At 41.6% G+C, this 17,483-nt stretch overlaps 1 protein-coding gene across 2 annotated transcripts in view; it reads left to right on the forward strand.

Moving 5' to 3' along the window:
* The first annotated feature begins 749 nt into the window (after positions 1–749).
* The window catches only part of LOC140731212 (carboxypeptidase M-like), a 33,599-nt gene continuing 16,865 nt past the window's right edge, over positions 750–17,483 (forward strand). Inside the window, exons 1-6 of one of the 2 annotated variants that reach the window (XM_073052688.1) lie at positions 750–843; positions 944–1,060; positions 1,149–1,365; positions 2,216–2,313; positions 7,428–7,600; positions 12,326–12,510. In XM_073052688.1, coding sequence (XP_072908789.1) covers positions 1,016–1,060; positions 1,149–1,365; positions 2,216–2,313; positions 7,428–7,600; positions 12,326–12,510 — 718 coding nt within the window. In that variant the 5' untranslated portion in view covers positions 750–843; positions 944–1,015. Of the gene's footprint in view, positions 1,061–1,148; positions 1,366–2,215; positions 2,314–7,427; positions 7,601–12,325; positions 12,511–17,483 lie in introns of both variants that reach the window. The other variant, XM_073052687.1, reaches the window with a different exon arrangement.

Consider the following 17,483-nt stretch of genomic DNA (forward strand, 5'->3'; position numbering starts at 1 on the left):
TGTTTTCCGCTCCCTTCCCCACGTGTAGCAAATACACAGCTGCGATTGGTTGTCCCGACCGTCCAATAAGGTTGCAGATCGAGTATCGTGGTGCAATTGGGCGATCTGGCTGCCTGTTACTGGGGGAGGTGGTGGCAGTGGAAATGGGGCAGAGTGTGGGGTGGCCCAGTATAGGCTTATCTTGGATCTCTCGGTCTTTTCTCTCTTGGGATCAAGAAATGACTTAACCTATGAATCGCATCTTACTTGGGGAAAAAAATAAACCATCGAATATTGAAACCATGTTAAATATACCCCCTTCACCCCACTTTCACCTGGATCCATCTGTCACCCTCTCTTACAGCCCCCGACACAGTTTTCATATACTGGCTGTATCTCCTCTTTCTTTCTAATACTTTGAAGCGTCTACTGTCTATTTCCTGCTATGGTTGCCGCCGAGATCCCCAGCACTTTGTGATTGCTTTAGAGTTTTCCCAGTTCTGACGACCTGACACGTTAACTGTGTACACCTTTCCTCAGACCCTGCTTGAGCCTTTATTTCAGAAGTCAGTTGTTCTCGGCAGATCCGCCTCTCGCCTCGCCAATGGTAATTTGTGGCGATATAGGCCAAGCTAGTAGTTCAAAGATTTCACTAACTTTAATATTCCCATTATTTTCGTTCTCTCTATTTATTATTTGCGTCGGGCCAGACGGCTCCCAAACTTGCCTTCTTTCCGCGTAAAACCACTCCCTCAGTGACATTGAGAAATTCCTCTTTAATGACAACATGGTCGTGGACAATGGACCATTGTCGCTTTGGAGCCTTGTTACGCTGCGAAACGCCGGGCCCGCCAGATCGTCAATGTAATGTTTAGTGAAATATCAGAGCGTCCGGAATAGTTTTACCGAGAGATTCATTGCGGGATATTTGTGACCGGCTAATCTCTAACCAATACCTTTCCAGGGGAAAGAAATGAGATGCCAACGCAAATCCAACTATTTGGCCGAAGACGATTAGAATAATGTGGCATTTCAGATGTATAGAGTCCATTTAAATGCGATGACATTGAATTATAGACAGGTGAATTATGGATTTTGAAGTATTGTAGGAAGCTACAAGGAAATGGGAAAAAAATGGAATTAAAACGCGCCCTCTCTTTCTGTTACAGGCGGTACTCGCTCCTGGCTCTGTATTTATGAGTCCTAGACCAGGAGCATTCCGGATGTATGCCGTCTGTTGTCTTTCATTTATACTTCACCATTATTCTTACGCTAGTTTGGACTTCAAATACCATCACACGTCTTTGCTAGAGAAGTTTCTTCACGACGTGCATATAAATTTCTCAAGAATTACTCATCTTTACAGCATCGGAAAGACTGCGGAAGGTGAAGCCTTCATTATACCCAGAGAGATGTATAATGCTCAGGTTTGAATGGGTAATGCTGAAGGCTGTACACCTGAAAAGCGTACTACTGGGGTGACATTGGGTAATCGATAAGTCGAAACGGGGTTTCAGGATATTATTTGGGGCTGCGTGGTGGTTGGCACCACTCTTTACAGTGCAGGGGGTGCGGGTTCAATTCCACAGCCGCCTGTAAGGAGTTTGTACGTTAATGGCCTGACTGCGTGGCTCTCCTCCGGGTGCTCGAGTTTCCAAGGACCTACCCGTTGCCGGGCTAGTTGGTCATTGCATATTGTCCTGTGATTAGGCTGGCGTTAAATCGGGAATTAATGGGCGATGATGCACCATCAATAACTCTCGGAGGCGTGAGGCGAGATATAGGCTTTTATTCGCTGGAAGAGAGTAGTTAGCAGCAAGAGATCCCCACACGACATCCTGGAGACTGAGGGAGGAGCCGTGCCTCCAATCGCCTTTATACCGGGGTCTGCAGGAGGAGCCACAGGAGCAGTCAGTGGGGGGTGTCCAGACAGGTATATGTAGTTCACCACAGGCGACATGGCTCGAAGGGCTGGTAGGGCCTACTCCACGCTTATCTCAATAAAATAAAAATAAATCTACACTGTTAAGGTGGTGATATCATACAGCTAGACATTCATATTATATGAAAAAGTGTTATTTCATACAGGGACAATGCAGTAACCTATACTTATTTTTATATTATATTTTAAATCTTACTTTGTGTTTGGAGTTCGGTGTTAATTAACGTCCTCCTGCTAGATAAGTAGTGTGGAATCACTTTTTTTTACTTGTCTATATAAATTCTTGACCACCAGGACGGGAACTGTTGGTTATTGCAATAGGACAGCACCCGAGCGAACATCGAGTTGGCATTCCTGAATTTAAATACATCGGAAATATCCATGGAAACGAGGTAGACTAATTTGTACTGAATGAGAAAGTGTTTCTGCTAACTAATGGTAGATGAATTGAGAGCAAACACGAGGAAATCTGCAGATGCTGGAAATTCAAGCAATGCACACAAAATGCTGGTGGAACGCAGCAGGCCAGGCAGCATCTATAGGAAGAAGCACTGTCGACGTTTTGGGCCGAGACTCTTCATCAGGACTAACTGAAAGGAAAGATAGTAAGAGATTTGAAATCTCTTTTAATTTTTAATTTTAATTTTATTTTTATTTTAATTAATTTTAAGTTAAAATTTAATTAATTAATTAATTTAAATTTTAATTTATTTTCAAATCTCTTACTATCTTTCCTTTCAGTTAGTCCTGATGAAGGGTCTCAGCCCAAAACGTCAACAGCGCTTCTCCCTATAGATGCTGCCTGGCCTGCTGTGTTCCACCAGCATTTTGTGTGTGTTGGTAGATGAATTGACTCTTAATTTCTTATACTAATTTGAAGCTTTTTTATGACTTTTGGTCACATCTGCGCCTTTTAAAGGAAAAAAAGCATTGGTCGGCAGTGAAGTTTAAATGGATTTTTGGAAAGCAAGGAAGTCTATTTGGAGGGATTTTGATTTCCAGGTAGTATTCAAAGCTATCAGGGCGGTAGGATAGTGTAGTGGTTAGCACAAGGCTTTGCAGTGCCAGTAATCCAGGTTCAATGTAAGGACTTTGTACATTCTCTCTGTGACGGTGTGGGTTTTCTTCTTGTGCTCCGGTTTCCTCCCACAGTCCAAAGACCTATGGGCTGGCGGGTTAATTGGTCATTGTAAATTTTCCTGAATTAGGCTAGAGTTAAATCAGGGGACTGCTGGGTGGCACAGCTCAAAGGGCTGGAAGGTCCTATTTGGACTGTATGAGTAAATCTCAATAAATAGATAAATTAGTAGATCAATAGATAATGCATCTGATTATTAAAAGATGAGTACTTTAACAGCATTTTAAATGTATTGCTGTAGAATCAAGGGATGTTTGTGGCACAAAATGCACCATTCAGTCTATTGATATGATTGGCCCCAACATGAAAAATTGAATCAGTCCCATTCCCCTATTCTTTCCCTTCCAGCTTACAAACAATTCCTTCTCAAATATGTTCGTAATTCCATTCTGAAAGTGGTAATTGATTCTGTTACCGTCACCCTTACAGATGATGAGATCCTGATCCTGTTCCTAATTAAACATTTCTCAGCTTAAAATGTTTCTTGTTATATCCCTTGCTATGTTTTTCTTGTACATTAAATCTACATTCTTCGATCTTTGTTATTGTACTGGCTTCTATTTTTTCCCATCTGATCTGTTCATGGTTTTTGTTCCAAATCTCTGTTAACCTTCTTTGTGATGAAACCTCTGCAGCTTCTCCAGCTTATCTTGGCAGCTGAATATCTCAACCCTCAGAGTTAAACCCATCACCCCTACTGAGGCATAGGCCACCAACAGAGTTGTCTTTACTGGGCTAGTCTTTCAAATTGTCTCCAGGTGTAGCCCAACTTCAAAGATCCTTCCTCTCCCAGGGTTGAGGTCTTTGAAGTTTCTACTGGCGTTCCTGAAGCGCTGTTTTTTATGGGATGCAGTGCTAGCCCCATGCTGCCCCCCTTCTCCTTTTGCAGTTGGGCTTGGGACTGCCCATGATGGAGTTTCAACTCTGCAAGCATACTCATTAAATTTCCCTCTACCTTCATTAAGGCTCTCAAATGCATGATAAAGTTCGGTGACCGGAAATGTACATAATACCAGAAAGGAAAGGATCTTCTGTCCAAAAGGAGAATCTTTCTGAGTTTTATCTTTCTAATGCTGGAATTCCCGAGGATTAATTTTCCACTGTGTTTACCTACTAATTGTTTAAAAAATGAGTTCAATGACAATCCAATTGGGTAATGTTCTCCACCCCACCTTCTTCCTCTTTTCCCCAGTACTTCACTTTAAACATGCCCAGGACACATACACTATATTGTAGGGTGATTAGTGTTATTCCACATTTTTAGTTTTTGAATTAAAATATTGAAATACTAACAAAGTATTTCAATATGGTGAAGACCAATCGAATCAGGGGTTTCCAACCTTTTTTATACCATGGACCCCTGTTATTAACCGAGGGGTATGTGGACCTCAGATTGAGAACCCTTGAATTGAATGGAACTTTGATTCATTGAAAACTTTCTTATAAGTAATATTCATCACTGTAGTTGTCTAATTTCATTGTGTCCCCATCAATCTAAAATCCAGTTCTCATATCTGCTTCTTGCTTTCAAATTTTAGCCCTTAGCATTGTCAAGGATTCCTCTCATCCATTCTGCAATTTTTTTGACCTCCTACCATCAAGCAGGAGGCACTGTAGCATTAGGATAAGGACTGTTAAGATCTGAAACAGCTTTTATCTGCAGGCCGTGAGATTACTGAACTCCCTGCACTGCACAGGTGACATCACTCATGAAGTGCCGGTAGCATAACTGCTAAATGTCAGTCTTCTGGAATGTATTTTATTATTGTTAATTTATTTGTGGTAATATTATTCTATGTGTTGTGTGTGAGTTATATGTACTGTGTTGTGCACCTAGGTCTGGAGAAAGGTTATTTCATTCGGCTGCATACGTGTATACGGTTGAATGCCCTGATGAAGACTCTCAGCCCAAAATGTTCACTATCTAATTTTTACCCATTCTGCCAATTTTCCTAAAGGATTGAAAATTACAACATCGTTCCTCTGACGGAGAATCCGTAACAAGGAGCATATTTTCTTTGATGCCATTAGTTAATAAAAACCTCTGAGTCTAACTCGTTAATTTGTTTTAATGCAATGACTTTTAGACACTGCTGCCAGGAAATGGTGATAATTGAATGTGTCCGAACTAAATAACATGCCAATTGTTTCAGAGGGCATTTGTTTCAAAGGGAAGTCACATAAAAGCCAGACCAGATTTCCTTCCTAGAAAGTTGTATTGAACTAGATGGGCAATCCCTATCCAGTGGAATAATGTTGTACAGCTGCCAAAGCTGGACTCAAATGCATGCATCATGAACAGTGGTCTGGGCAGTAAATCAACCACCATAGCCCCCCGGGAAAAACCTTTTGGAGAAGAGAGTTCTGGCTTCCAATGATCTGTGTGGGGAAAACTCGGCATCATTTCACTCCTTGAATGTTAATATCCGATCCCCTGGATCTTCCTCTGTTTTATTTTATCCTTTAAATCCTTTATCATTTCATCTCAAACTTGTGCACTTTACACCGAAGAGGAAGTGCTGATGTGGGGTTTCAACCCAAAACATCGACTGTTTACTCCCTTCTAGAGAAGCTGCCTGACCTACTGAGTTCCTCCTACTGTGTTGCTCTGGATTCCCAGCATTTGCAGAATCTCTTGTGTTAGGGAAAGCCAGGGCTTGCACACGGATGATTCCTTTTCAATGCACATGTTAAACCTGTGCATCTATGTAGGTGCTCCTAAATTGCAAGATGATTTTTGTTACTGGTGTTTTCAGAGGAAATGCAAAAGAGGTGGTTGGTCAATCACCCCTACAGCCTTTTCCCTGGTTATATTTCTGTATCTAATATCGATGTAAAATGTTGCAGAAAAACTTAACATTAAGGTAAAGTTGTAGCGGGGGTAGCTCAGTAATTGCTTTTGTGAAAACATTATCTGCATTAAAACTGACACTGGAACTCAGGGGAAAATGTTGCTTTTTACACTCAGTGGCTACTTTATTAAATACCTCCTGGACCTAATGATGGCCACTGAATCTATGTTTGTGATCTTCTGCTGCTGTAGCTTGTCCACTTCGAGGTTCGATGTGTTATGCATTCAGAGATGCTCTTCTGCACACCACTGTTGTAATCTGTGGTTATTTGACTGTTGCTTTCCTGTCAGTTTGTCAGGTTGTCATAGCTGGGGGAGCAGGTGAGGATAAACTCCCATTACTAATTATGTGTGTGTCACAAATAGCTACTGACAACCAAGTCCAGCTCCTGGCCTTCACATGTGGCTTAGCTACTAAACCGGACAGAACCATTTCTACTAGCAGGAGAAGGGGCAAAGGTGGGTTATTGGCACCTTAAAACTAGTTGTTTTGGGTAGATGGGCTTGTCAGCCGTGGTTGGCAGCTCATCTAGGAGAAGAAATATTCTGATCCCAAACCTCTGCTGCCTTGTGGCTATGCCCACTCATGAAGAAGACTTTGAGAGTAAACCCCAAGGAAAAATACGGAGCTGGACTTCTAACGTTGAGTTCAACACTGAATGGCAACTCCTACAATGCCACTGATGCCAAGCTGTATCGGTCTCTGCCATTCCTTCAGACTTATCAGCTGTGTGAAGAGGGGAGCTTGCTGCATGAACAACAGCTTGCTCTGCATATTGTACTGCCCTGGCTTGTGTATCAAACAGACAGCTAGACACAACATCCATGGGCAACCCCAACTGGTTCGGCCTGTCAGCATAAACCAATCTGACCATTCTCCTCTGATCTCTCTCATTAGCGAGGCATTTTTGCTGACAGAACTGATGCAACTGGATGTTTTTTTTTGGTTTCTTGCACAATTCTTTGTAAAGTCTAGAGGCTGGTGTGTGTGAAAATCCCAGGAGATCAGCAGTTTCTGAGATATTCAAACCACCCCATCTGGCACCAACAATCATTCCATATGGTAAAACTCACTTTTTCTTCCCCATTCTGATGTTTGATCTGAACAACTGAACCTCTTGACCATGTCTGCATGCTTTTATTTATTGAGTTACTGCCACATGATTATCTGATTAGATATTTGCATTAATGAGCAGGTATACAGTTGTACTTAATAAAGTGGCCACTAAATGTATGTGTTCCTACTGTACGACGATCTTTGCCTTTGGTATTTTTTAGAGGAAAAGCAAATTGAATTTATGGTCAGTCACTCCTTGAACTTCCCCCAGGTTATTCTTTCATATCTAATATTGATGTAACATATTGCAGTTTTACTGTGAGAAGAACTTACCGTTAAAGATATAATGGGGTTGGGGGGGGGGGCTAGCTCAATAATCACTTTAATGAAAACATTGTCTGCATTGAAACTGACAGTGGAACTATTGTTTTACTCATGTTTAATGTTCTGATTTGTGTAGCCTGTTGGCAGAGAGATTCTGCTCCATTTGGTCGATTACCTGGTTACAAGTTATGGACACGACCCAAACATCACTGAGCTGATCAACAGTATGAGAATCCACATTCTTCCCTCAATGAACCCAGATGGGTTTGAAATTTCGCATGCTGGCAAGTGCTCAGGCACACGTGGACGGTAATGTTTTGTTAAATATTCCAGCATCTTGATCCTTATAATTTATTTAACGGTATCTTTTTCTTTGCCTATTTTTTATGTTTAAACTCCAATAATCAACAAGGTCAACGATGTTCTTCTGCATAATTTTTTGATTTGTTCTGTTTCATGAATTTTTGACAGTGAGATTTTAATTAAACAGTTTTGCTGCACAGAAATTCTGTGCCTCTTTCAGTATTAGCTGCTGCAAGTTTGTTGGTGTCACCCATGTTTGTCAGTCTTTTTCAGACCATTGGTATATGACTAAGTGGATGCACTCAAAAGTCAAAGTTCAAAGTAAATCTATTATCAAAGTACATATATATGTCATTATACATAACCCTGATATTCATTGACTTGCAGATATACTCAATAAATCTATAGAATAATCATCATATCAGAAACTGAAAGACTGCCCCAACATGGGTGTTCAACCAATGTGCAAAAGACAACAAACTGTGCAAATACAAAATAATAATAATGAATAAATAAACAATAAATATCAAGAACATGAGATGAAGAGTCCTTGAAAGTGTGTCCATAGGTTGTGGGAGCATTTTGATGATGTGGCAAGTAAAGTTGAAGTTCCTTTGATTCAAGAACCTGATGGTTGAGGGGTAATAACTGTTTCTGATCCTGGGGATGTGAGTTCTGAGGTTCCTGTACCTTCTTCCTGCCGGCAACAGTGAGAAGAGAGTATGTTCTGGGTGGTGGGGATCCCTGATGATGGATGCTGCTTTCCTACGACAACGTTTCATGCAGATGTGCTCAATGGTTGGGAGGGCTTTACCCGTGACGGACTGGGCTGCATCCACTACTTTTTGTAGGATTTTCCATTCAAGGGCATTGGTGTTTCTGTTCCAGGTCATGATGCAGCCAGTCAATATATTCTCCATCATACATCCATTGAAATTTGTCAAAGTTTAAAGTTTTAGGTGTCATGCTGAGTTTAAAGTTTTAGATGGAGGTGTCTTTGACTAAATAGTTAAATGGGTTGGAGCAAGGTTAAGGTTCGATGGAGGCCGTGCACGGGTGGTTTGATTGATTGATTCCAGATATCTAGTGCGGAAAAAAATTTAGGACACAGAACAGTCCAACACAGGACAGAAGATTCGACCCACGGTATTTGTGCCAATCAGGATGTCAATTAAACGACACACTTGCCTGCATGTGGTCCAGGTCTCTCAATTCCCTGCCTGTTTATGTGCCCCTTAAAAGTCAATGATCTGGAAGAATTATGGGTGATTTTATTGAAAACATAAATGAGGGTGAAGGTAAATACTGAGGGAATTGTGGGGAGTCGAGAACAATGGGCCATAATGTTGGGATAAGAGGATACCGATCTATTTCAGAGATGAGCAGGAATTTTTTTCTTTCAGAAGGATTGTAAATCCTTGGATTTACCTATTCCAGACAGCTGCAGTGATCGAATCACTAAGTCTAGATAAGGCTGAAATAGATGGAAAACTCTGGGCTTTAGTGCAATGGGGGATTGAGGGAAACAAGCAGAAAGACCAGGATCAGATCAGCCATGGCCTTACTGAATGGTGGAGGAATCTCAAGGGGCTGCTTCTCTCTTTCTGTTCTGTGTGACAGAGAGCTGCAGGCAAGAATACAAAGTACCGCATTTAGGATTGTAGTAAGGACATTTAGCTCTTATTCTGTTGGTTTGTGCGTCTGGGGAACCAGGTACATTTTTCTCCCATGCTACCGCAATCTATTGATTTTTATGATTAATCTGTTTGTGCCTGATTCGGAGGTAAACATAAATCATGAGAGTTAGTTTGTCTTTGACCCTTAAGTCCTTTAAGAACCATACATCATCAATTGAATGAAAGTTTTACAAATATAGGCCTCCTGGAACAGAGAACGTAGGAGATTACAGCACAGTACAGGCCCTTCAGCCTATGATGTTATGCTGGATGTCTAAACCTACCCTAAGATCAATCTAACCCTTTCCTCCTCCATAAACCTCCATTTTCTATAATCAATGTGACCACCTAAGAGTTTTCTAAATGCCCTTTATGTATTTGCCTCTACCACCCCACCCCCAGGGCATTCCACACACCCACCACTCTCTGTGTAAATAACTTCTTTCTGACATCCCCCCTATACTTTCCTCAGATCACCTTAAAATTATAGCAACACACACAAAATGCTGGAGGAACTCAGCAGGCCAGGCAGCATCTGCGGAAAAGAGTAAACAGTCGACGTTTCGGGCCGAGACCCTTCAGCAGGACTGGAGAAAAAGAAAGATGAGGAGTAGATTTAAACGGTGGGGGGAGAGGAGGGAGAAACACAAGGTGATAGTGAAACTGGGAGGGAGAGGGGTGAAGTGAAGAGCTGGGAAGCTGATTGGTGAAAGAGATACAGGGCTGGAGAAGGGGCAGTCTGATAGGTGGGGGCAGAAGGCCATGGAAGAAAGGAAAGGGGAGAGGAGCACCAGAGGGGAACGACAGGCAGGAAAAGAGATAAGATGAGAGAGGGAAAAGTGGATAAGAAATGGAGTGGGTGGTGGGGGGGAGGGGGCCATTACCAGAAGTTCCAGAAATGATGCTTACTGGTATTAGCCACTTCTGCCCTGCAAGAAAGTCTCTGCCTGTCCATTCCATCTATGCCTCTTATCATATTGTACACCTCTATCAGGTCACCTCTCATTCTCTTTCACTCCAAAGGGGAAAAAAAGCCTTAGCTCACTCAACCTATCTTCATAAGACATGCCCTCTAGTCCAGGTCCCATCTTTGTAAATCTCTGCACCCTCTCTAAAGCTTCCACATCCTTGCTATAATGAGAAAACAGATTGAACACAATATTCCCAGTGTGGTCTAACCAGAGTTTTATACAGCTGCAACATTACCTCACAGCTCCTCAACTCACTTCCCTGACTAATGAAGACCAACACACCACATACCTTCTTCACAACCCTATCAACTTGCACAGCAATTTTGAGAAACCTATGGACTTGGAACCCAAGATCCCTCAGTTCCTTCACACTGCCAACAATCCTAATGCACTGATTATCTTCACAAAGTCCTGACATGCTGCTGTGTTGAATGAGTCACCTTATAACAATGAACTAAGGCTGGTGTTTTACTGTCTGAAAGAAGTCTACGTAGTTCAGTGAGCAACTGCTGTTACCTTCAACAAGCTGTGCGTTACCAATGTGCTTCTTCACTCTATAGCATGTTAAATTAGTCATAGAAAAGTACAGCACAGAAATAGGCCCTTCAGTCCATCTAGTCCATGCCAAAACTATTTAAACTGCCTACCCCCCATTGACCTGCAGCAGGACCATAGCCCACCACACCCCTCCCATGTATCTGTCCAAACTTCCCTTGAACATTGAAATCGAGCTTGCATGCACCTCTTGTGCTGGCAGTTTTTACCACACTCACACAACCCTCCGAATAAAAAAGTTTCCTCTCATGTTCCCTTAAACTGTTCATCTCTCCTCTCAATCTTCTACGTTCTCAGGAATAAAGTCCTAACCTATTCAATCTTTCCTTGTAATTCAGGTCCTCCAGACTCAGCAACATCCTTACATGTCTTCTCTATACTATTTCAACCTGATTTACATCCTTCCCATAAGTAGGTGACCAAAACTGCACACAGTACTCCAAATTAGGCACCACCAATGTCATTGGTCACAAGATAAAAGGTGGAATTTGTTTATTAGCTCCATTACTTTCAAGAGATAAAATAATGTAATGAGCTTGGATTTGTTATTCTATTGAGTTTAATTCTGGAACAAAATTGAACTTTACAATTCAATGGAATAACCAGGTCTGATTGTAAAATTAATTCTACGTTGCATATTCATTCACCATCTTTTTTCCGTCCTCTCCCTGTGCAACTCCACAAACATATCTGTAAATATAATAAGATACGCTCTGTGGCCTCTTTGTTAGGTACCTCCCGGAGCCCATCCACTTTTGAAGTGTTGTGCATTCAGAGATGCTCTTCTGCCCACCACTGTTGCAACGTGTGATTTGAGTTACCGTCAGCTTAATCCAGTCAGACCATTCTCCTCTGACCTCTCTTGTTAACAAGGCATTTTTACCCACAGAACTGTCACTCACTGGATGTTTTGTTTCTTGCACCATTCTAGAGACAGTTGTGCATGAAAATCCCAGGAGATCAGCAGTATGGAGTACATTCAGCCAGAGACTCATTCCACCGAGGTGTAACACTGAGCGTCATAGGAAGTCATTCCTACCTGTGGCCTTACATCTCCTCTCTAGGAATGTCAGACACCCTGAGCCAATAGGCTGGTCCTGGACTTATTTCCACTGGGCATGATTAACATATTATTATTTAATTATTTAGGGTTTTATATTGCTATATTTCTTCACTATTCTTGGTTGGTGCGGCTGTAATGAAACCCAGTTTCCCTCGGGATCAATAAAGTATGTCTGTCTGTCTGTATCTGAGACATTCAAACCACCCTATCTGGCACCAACAATCATTCCACAGTCACCTAGATCACATTTCTTCCCCATTCTGACATTTACTCTGAACAGCAACTGAACCTCTTAACCATGTCTGCATGCTTTTATGCATTGAGTTGCTGCCACATTATCATCTGATTAGATACTTGCATTAACGAGCAGTTGTACAGGTGTACCTAATAAAGTGGCTACTGAGTGTATTTAAACCAACGTGAGAAAGAAATGCAAAAATATCCCCTTCTTTTGTTTATTTTTCAGATATAATAGCAATAACATGGATTTAAACAGAAATTTTCCTGACATTTTTGGAAAAAGTGCTTCATCTCTTGAGCCAGAAACAGAGGCAGTGATACGATGGATACACAGTGAGCCATTTGTGTTGTCAGCTAGTTTGCATGGGGGAGCTATAGTGACAGCTTACCCCTATGACAGTAACAATCAAGGTACAGTTTACAGATTTAGTATTTGAGTTGGTTTAAAGTGGGTCTAATGCACAGAATGCAATTTAGCTCAGACACGTGACTTGTAAAAACTAATAAGGTTCCTACTACTGCAAAAAATTAACTCACTTGTTCTTTGTGTTGAATGTGTTTGTACTCTAACTGTTTTTAACCATTAATGAAACGTGTGCTTCACTGGTATTGGTCACTCTGGAGAAGGCATTGAGGTGGTCAGCCAGCTTCTTGAGACCGTTGCAATCCATCTCTTGAACGTGCTTTCGTGCTCCTCTTAGGTGGGGCGTTCCAAGGTTATGATCAAGCAACGATGAACGGTGATATACGGCATTTCTGCATGTAGTATGTAAATGGTGTTCCCACCATTCCAGGTGAAGGGAGAGGTGCCATCTGAGAGTCCCATAGTACCCCCCCCCCCCCCCCCCCCCCCCGTTTTCAGAAATTCAGCTTCAGAATCCTTGGAGCATTGCTCAGATTCAGAACCTGGTTTATTCTCAGTGACATACAGTATGTTGTAAAATAGCTGTTCTGTGGCAGCTGTACAGTCAAATACATAAATTACTAAACGTTACAATAAGAAATATTTAAAAAGTAATAACTAGTGCAAAAAGAGAGCAAAATGATGAGATGGTGCTCATGGGTTCATGGAGCATCCAGAAATGTAATGGCAAAGGAGAAGGAGCTGCTTCTAAAACTTTGGGTCTGTGCCTTTAGGCTCCTGTTCCTCCCCTGCCCCCTCCCTGAAGTAATAAGAGGAGGACATGTACTGGATGGTGAGGGTCCATAAGGATGGATGCTGCCCACGTGAGGCATTGCCTTATGAAGATGTCCTTGCTGGTGGGGAGGCTAGTACCCATGATGGAGATGGCTGAATCTAAAACCCCGTGTAGCATTTTCCAATCCTGTGCATGAGTGCCTCTGTACCAGGCAGGGATATATCCAGTCAAAATGATCTGTACGGTACTTCCCTAACAATTTGCTAGAGTCTTTGGTGATGTACCAAATCTCCTCAAACTCATAATGAAGTATAGCCACTGTCATGCCTTCTTTGTAATTGCATTAATATGTTGGGTCCAGGATAGATCTTCAGAGATGTTGACACTCAGGAACTTGAAGCTGCTCACCCTTTCCACTGTTGACCCCCTCGATGAGGACTGGTGTGGGTTCCCTCAACTTCCTCTTCCTGAACCTCTTACTGACATTGAGTGCCAGGAGGTTGCTGCGTCTCCACTCTATAAGCTGATCTATCACACTCCTGTACGCCTCCCACGCTACCATCACACTGCAATTCCTTTTCAAGATGGAACAGATTACTGATGTAGTTTTGCACACGTTTATTTGACTAAGTTAATTGTGGGTTAGCTTGAAACAGTTACAAATTCAAGATGTCAGACATGTAACCTCCTGCTGTTAGTAACAATTGATAAAGCCAGCCATTTAAAATCTTGCTCAGAGGACATGGTTTCAGATGCCACCAAACTAAATTATCAAGGGAGTGAAGCAAACTTCCATATACTGTAACAGTGCCTACTTTTAGTGACATTTTACAGAGTGCGATGCAGCAGAACTGCCACAGTTTAAGAGCTTTTCCACTTTAAAAACTCTCCTGCACAAGTTTCTTTATGTCTGGTACCATCGGATACAACAGACAATCAGTCAATCAAACATCAGTCAATCATAAGGTGCAAAAGCCAAAGCGACATAAATTTGACCACACAAATGGTTAAAGCTGAATGGGTTAATTTTCCCTTTGGATGTAGGCAGAAGGTTACTGTGTGCATAGCAAACAGTAGGCTCCATGTAATGATCTCCAAGTTATTGCCCTGCCACGAGAAAAGTTTAAGCCTATTGTGTGGCGTTGTAGATCATGAATGAAATGATTACAATGGGATTCAAATGACTTACCCCATTGCCGCATGAAAGGCCAAGTCTAGAAGCTCATTTAAAGAACCTGAATGATAAAGCAAACAAGACAACTTTTGCACCTGAGGCGAGTTAGCTGTGAGCAGTGACAAGTTGTGGGATTCTATAAGAAGCACTTTTAATAACCTGAGGCGCCCTATGGGTATGAGTACAGATCCAAATACCAACCCACTGCCCAAAGTCCCATGGCAGAGATGAATACTTTAACATGGGCATTTGAAAAAGGAGCCTGTCAGTTTGTCTGATGTTGAAGCCATGCATATCTTGGCAGTGAAAAGCGTGCAGACGGTGATGAATCACCACGGGATACCCAGCGGAGGAAGCCAGAGATAACAACCTTCTGTATACGGAAGGAAAAGCTGACAGTGTCAAGAGACGATTGTAAGATTATGTGGATGTGCTGATCAGGAGCCTGAATGAAAGGCTTGATCGTGTGTCAATTCTGAACAGTTTGGGTAATTTTGAATTCCTGTTGAGAGTCTGTCTCACGTCTAACTAAGCCTGGACCCCAGTGACACGCACAGCAGAATGTCCAAAATGAACATCATTTTCATTTGCTGCTGACGTGCCAGTGATCACAATGTAGCTGGACTGCTTGAAGTTTTGCCTGACTCGGAGCTGACAGTCCTTTAGAAGATGCCATAGTGGCTGGCAAAGTGTGTTGAGAAAAATATATCCTCGTGTTAACAAGCCAGCAAGAGACGAGAAAAGCAAGTGCCGGAGCCATTGTGAAAGTAACAGTGACACTTCACAAAGGAACCTGATTTCTCAAATTCTAAAAGCTAGAAAAAAGATTTGTCCAGCTGTAAACATTTGCTGATTTGTGCATGACTTTTGCTCTGAGGATGCCAATAAGTATCCAATTTTGTTTTCAGTGGCAACTCTATGTTTTCAGTGGAATGACATAGCTCAGAATGAGTGCTTCCTGCCTGTAGTACTTGTGTTGCCTCTTTGATCATAGTGTCTATTAGAATTACAGTAAATTCTAATCCTTAGTCCTTTATTGTTCCTTCACCAATTCTCCTGGAATTCTTTAGTCTAACATGGAGTCTAACTTGAGCTACTTCCCTTCAACCATTTGGTTCTCGAGCCTGATCACTACAGTTTAGCAACACAAACACTTTGATCACTTTGTACTAAATAGGACATTTTTTGGCCCAATTGTATGCTTTCTTGTAAAAATTATCTATAATTCAAATTTTTCTTGTGAATGCTGCTTATATACCACATGCCTATTGTGTTTTAATATTTGAGTAATATTGTAAATATATTGTTTGATTAAGCGTTCTTTGTTTGGTTAAATAAACCATTAAGGTTTCTGTAATTGTACGTAAATGGCATCTGTCATCACACCACCGCGTCATATGAATGCACTTTGCTTAAAGTAAAAATTAAACTAAGACAAGTTGTCCTGGGCCACCATCTCTTTGCTTTCAATTAGTTTTATGCATTGGAGTCATAAAACTTAACAGTGATGATGAGAAAGTTTTAAATGAACCTGAGACGACTACTTACCTGTTGGAGTGCAGTGAGACGTTCAAGTTAAAAAAAGCACAGTGCATTTTTTATCTTCAGAGGAGTACATTTTCATCACTAAAGAAAAGACGATTAAATTTAAAAAAAGGCAGAAATGGCTGGCTACATCAGAAAGATAGACGTATTCAATTGCACAATGGTTAACTGGCTCATATATACTGAGTAAATTGAGCAGTATTTTGAAGCAAATGAAATGGCCAATGAGAAGTGTGTGCCAACTTTGCTGTGTACATTGGGTATAAAGGCACACTGTTTGCTTAGAAGCTCAACTGCTCCAACCAAACCAGCTGAAATGAGCTTTGCTGATATCATAAAAGAACTGCAGGAACATTTAGAACTGAAACTATTGTCGATTGCAGAATGCCTTAGGTTTCATAAGTAGAATTACAAGGAAAGGGAGTTCATTTCAGTGTATGTGGCTGAATTGAAGAAGTTGTCTGAGCATTGTCAGTTCAGTGGTGAGCTTAATGATGCACTGACAGATAGTTTAGTTTGTGGAATCTTACAAGAAAACATTCAAAATGACTCCTAACTGAAGCACAATTTACGTTTAAAAGAGCAGATGAAATAGCTGTATCAACGAAAACAGCAAACAGAGATGCAATTGAGTTGCTGGCAGGAATGAAAGTGAGTGTGAACAAAATTGCTATGTCTAAACAGCAACTGATCTTGCCAAGCAAATCATGTTACTGTTGTGGCAGGGGTTCACATGCACCAGACCAATATGGGTTTAAAGGCAAAACTTGTAGAAAATGCAAGAAAGTAGGACACATAGAAAGAGCATGTCAGGGAGATAAAAATAAATGGACTGTACAGGGAAGAGATAAAGATAAGAAGTCAAGATGCAGTTTCAAAAGGAGTGCTAATCTGCATGCTAAAATATTTAAAAAATCTGATTATGATGAAGGTGATGCAGAACTAGGCAGCCTTAAGATTTACAATGTGAAAACTAATGTGACACAAACAATAGGACTTACATCAGTAGTGAATGACAAATTAATTAAAATGGTCCATTAAGACTCGGAAACTACTAATAATACATGGAGAATTCCATCTAAGTCCAATGTTGAGCAACTGTACACCTTCAGGAATAAAGGAGGACAGGAACTTGGAAGTGTCAAAGCCACAGTCCTGGAACAAATTTGAAAGATTCATGAATATGTCAGGAAGATGACCCCTAAGGGTGACCTGCTAGGAGAAGACCTCAGACAGCAGGCAGGGCACATGGAAATAGAAGTAGATAAAGCAGGGCCAGAGGATCAGAGGCCATGGCAGGACAAGCCACTGCACCAGATGTATCATCGCCAGATGTCAGAGGTGGCTGACATATGGAAGTCCTACCAATTGCTGGAAATGGCAGGGCTGAGGGACAGCACAGAGGCACTGCTCGTGGCTGCACAAGAACAGGCGCTGAGCACAAGCGCAATAGAAGCAGGGGTCTATCACACCAGACAAGACCCAAGATGCAGACCGTGCAAGGAAACCACTGAAACCATCCAGCA

The sequence above is a fragment of the Hemitrygon akajei genome, chromosome 7 (assembly GCF_048418815.1).
Source record: "Hemitrygon akajei chromosome 7, sHemAka1.3, whole genome shotgun sequence".
Taxonomy (NCBI): Eukaryota; Metazoa; Chordata; class Chondrichthyes; order Myliobatiformes; family Dasyatidae; genus Hemitrygon; species Hemitrygon akajei.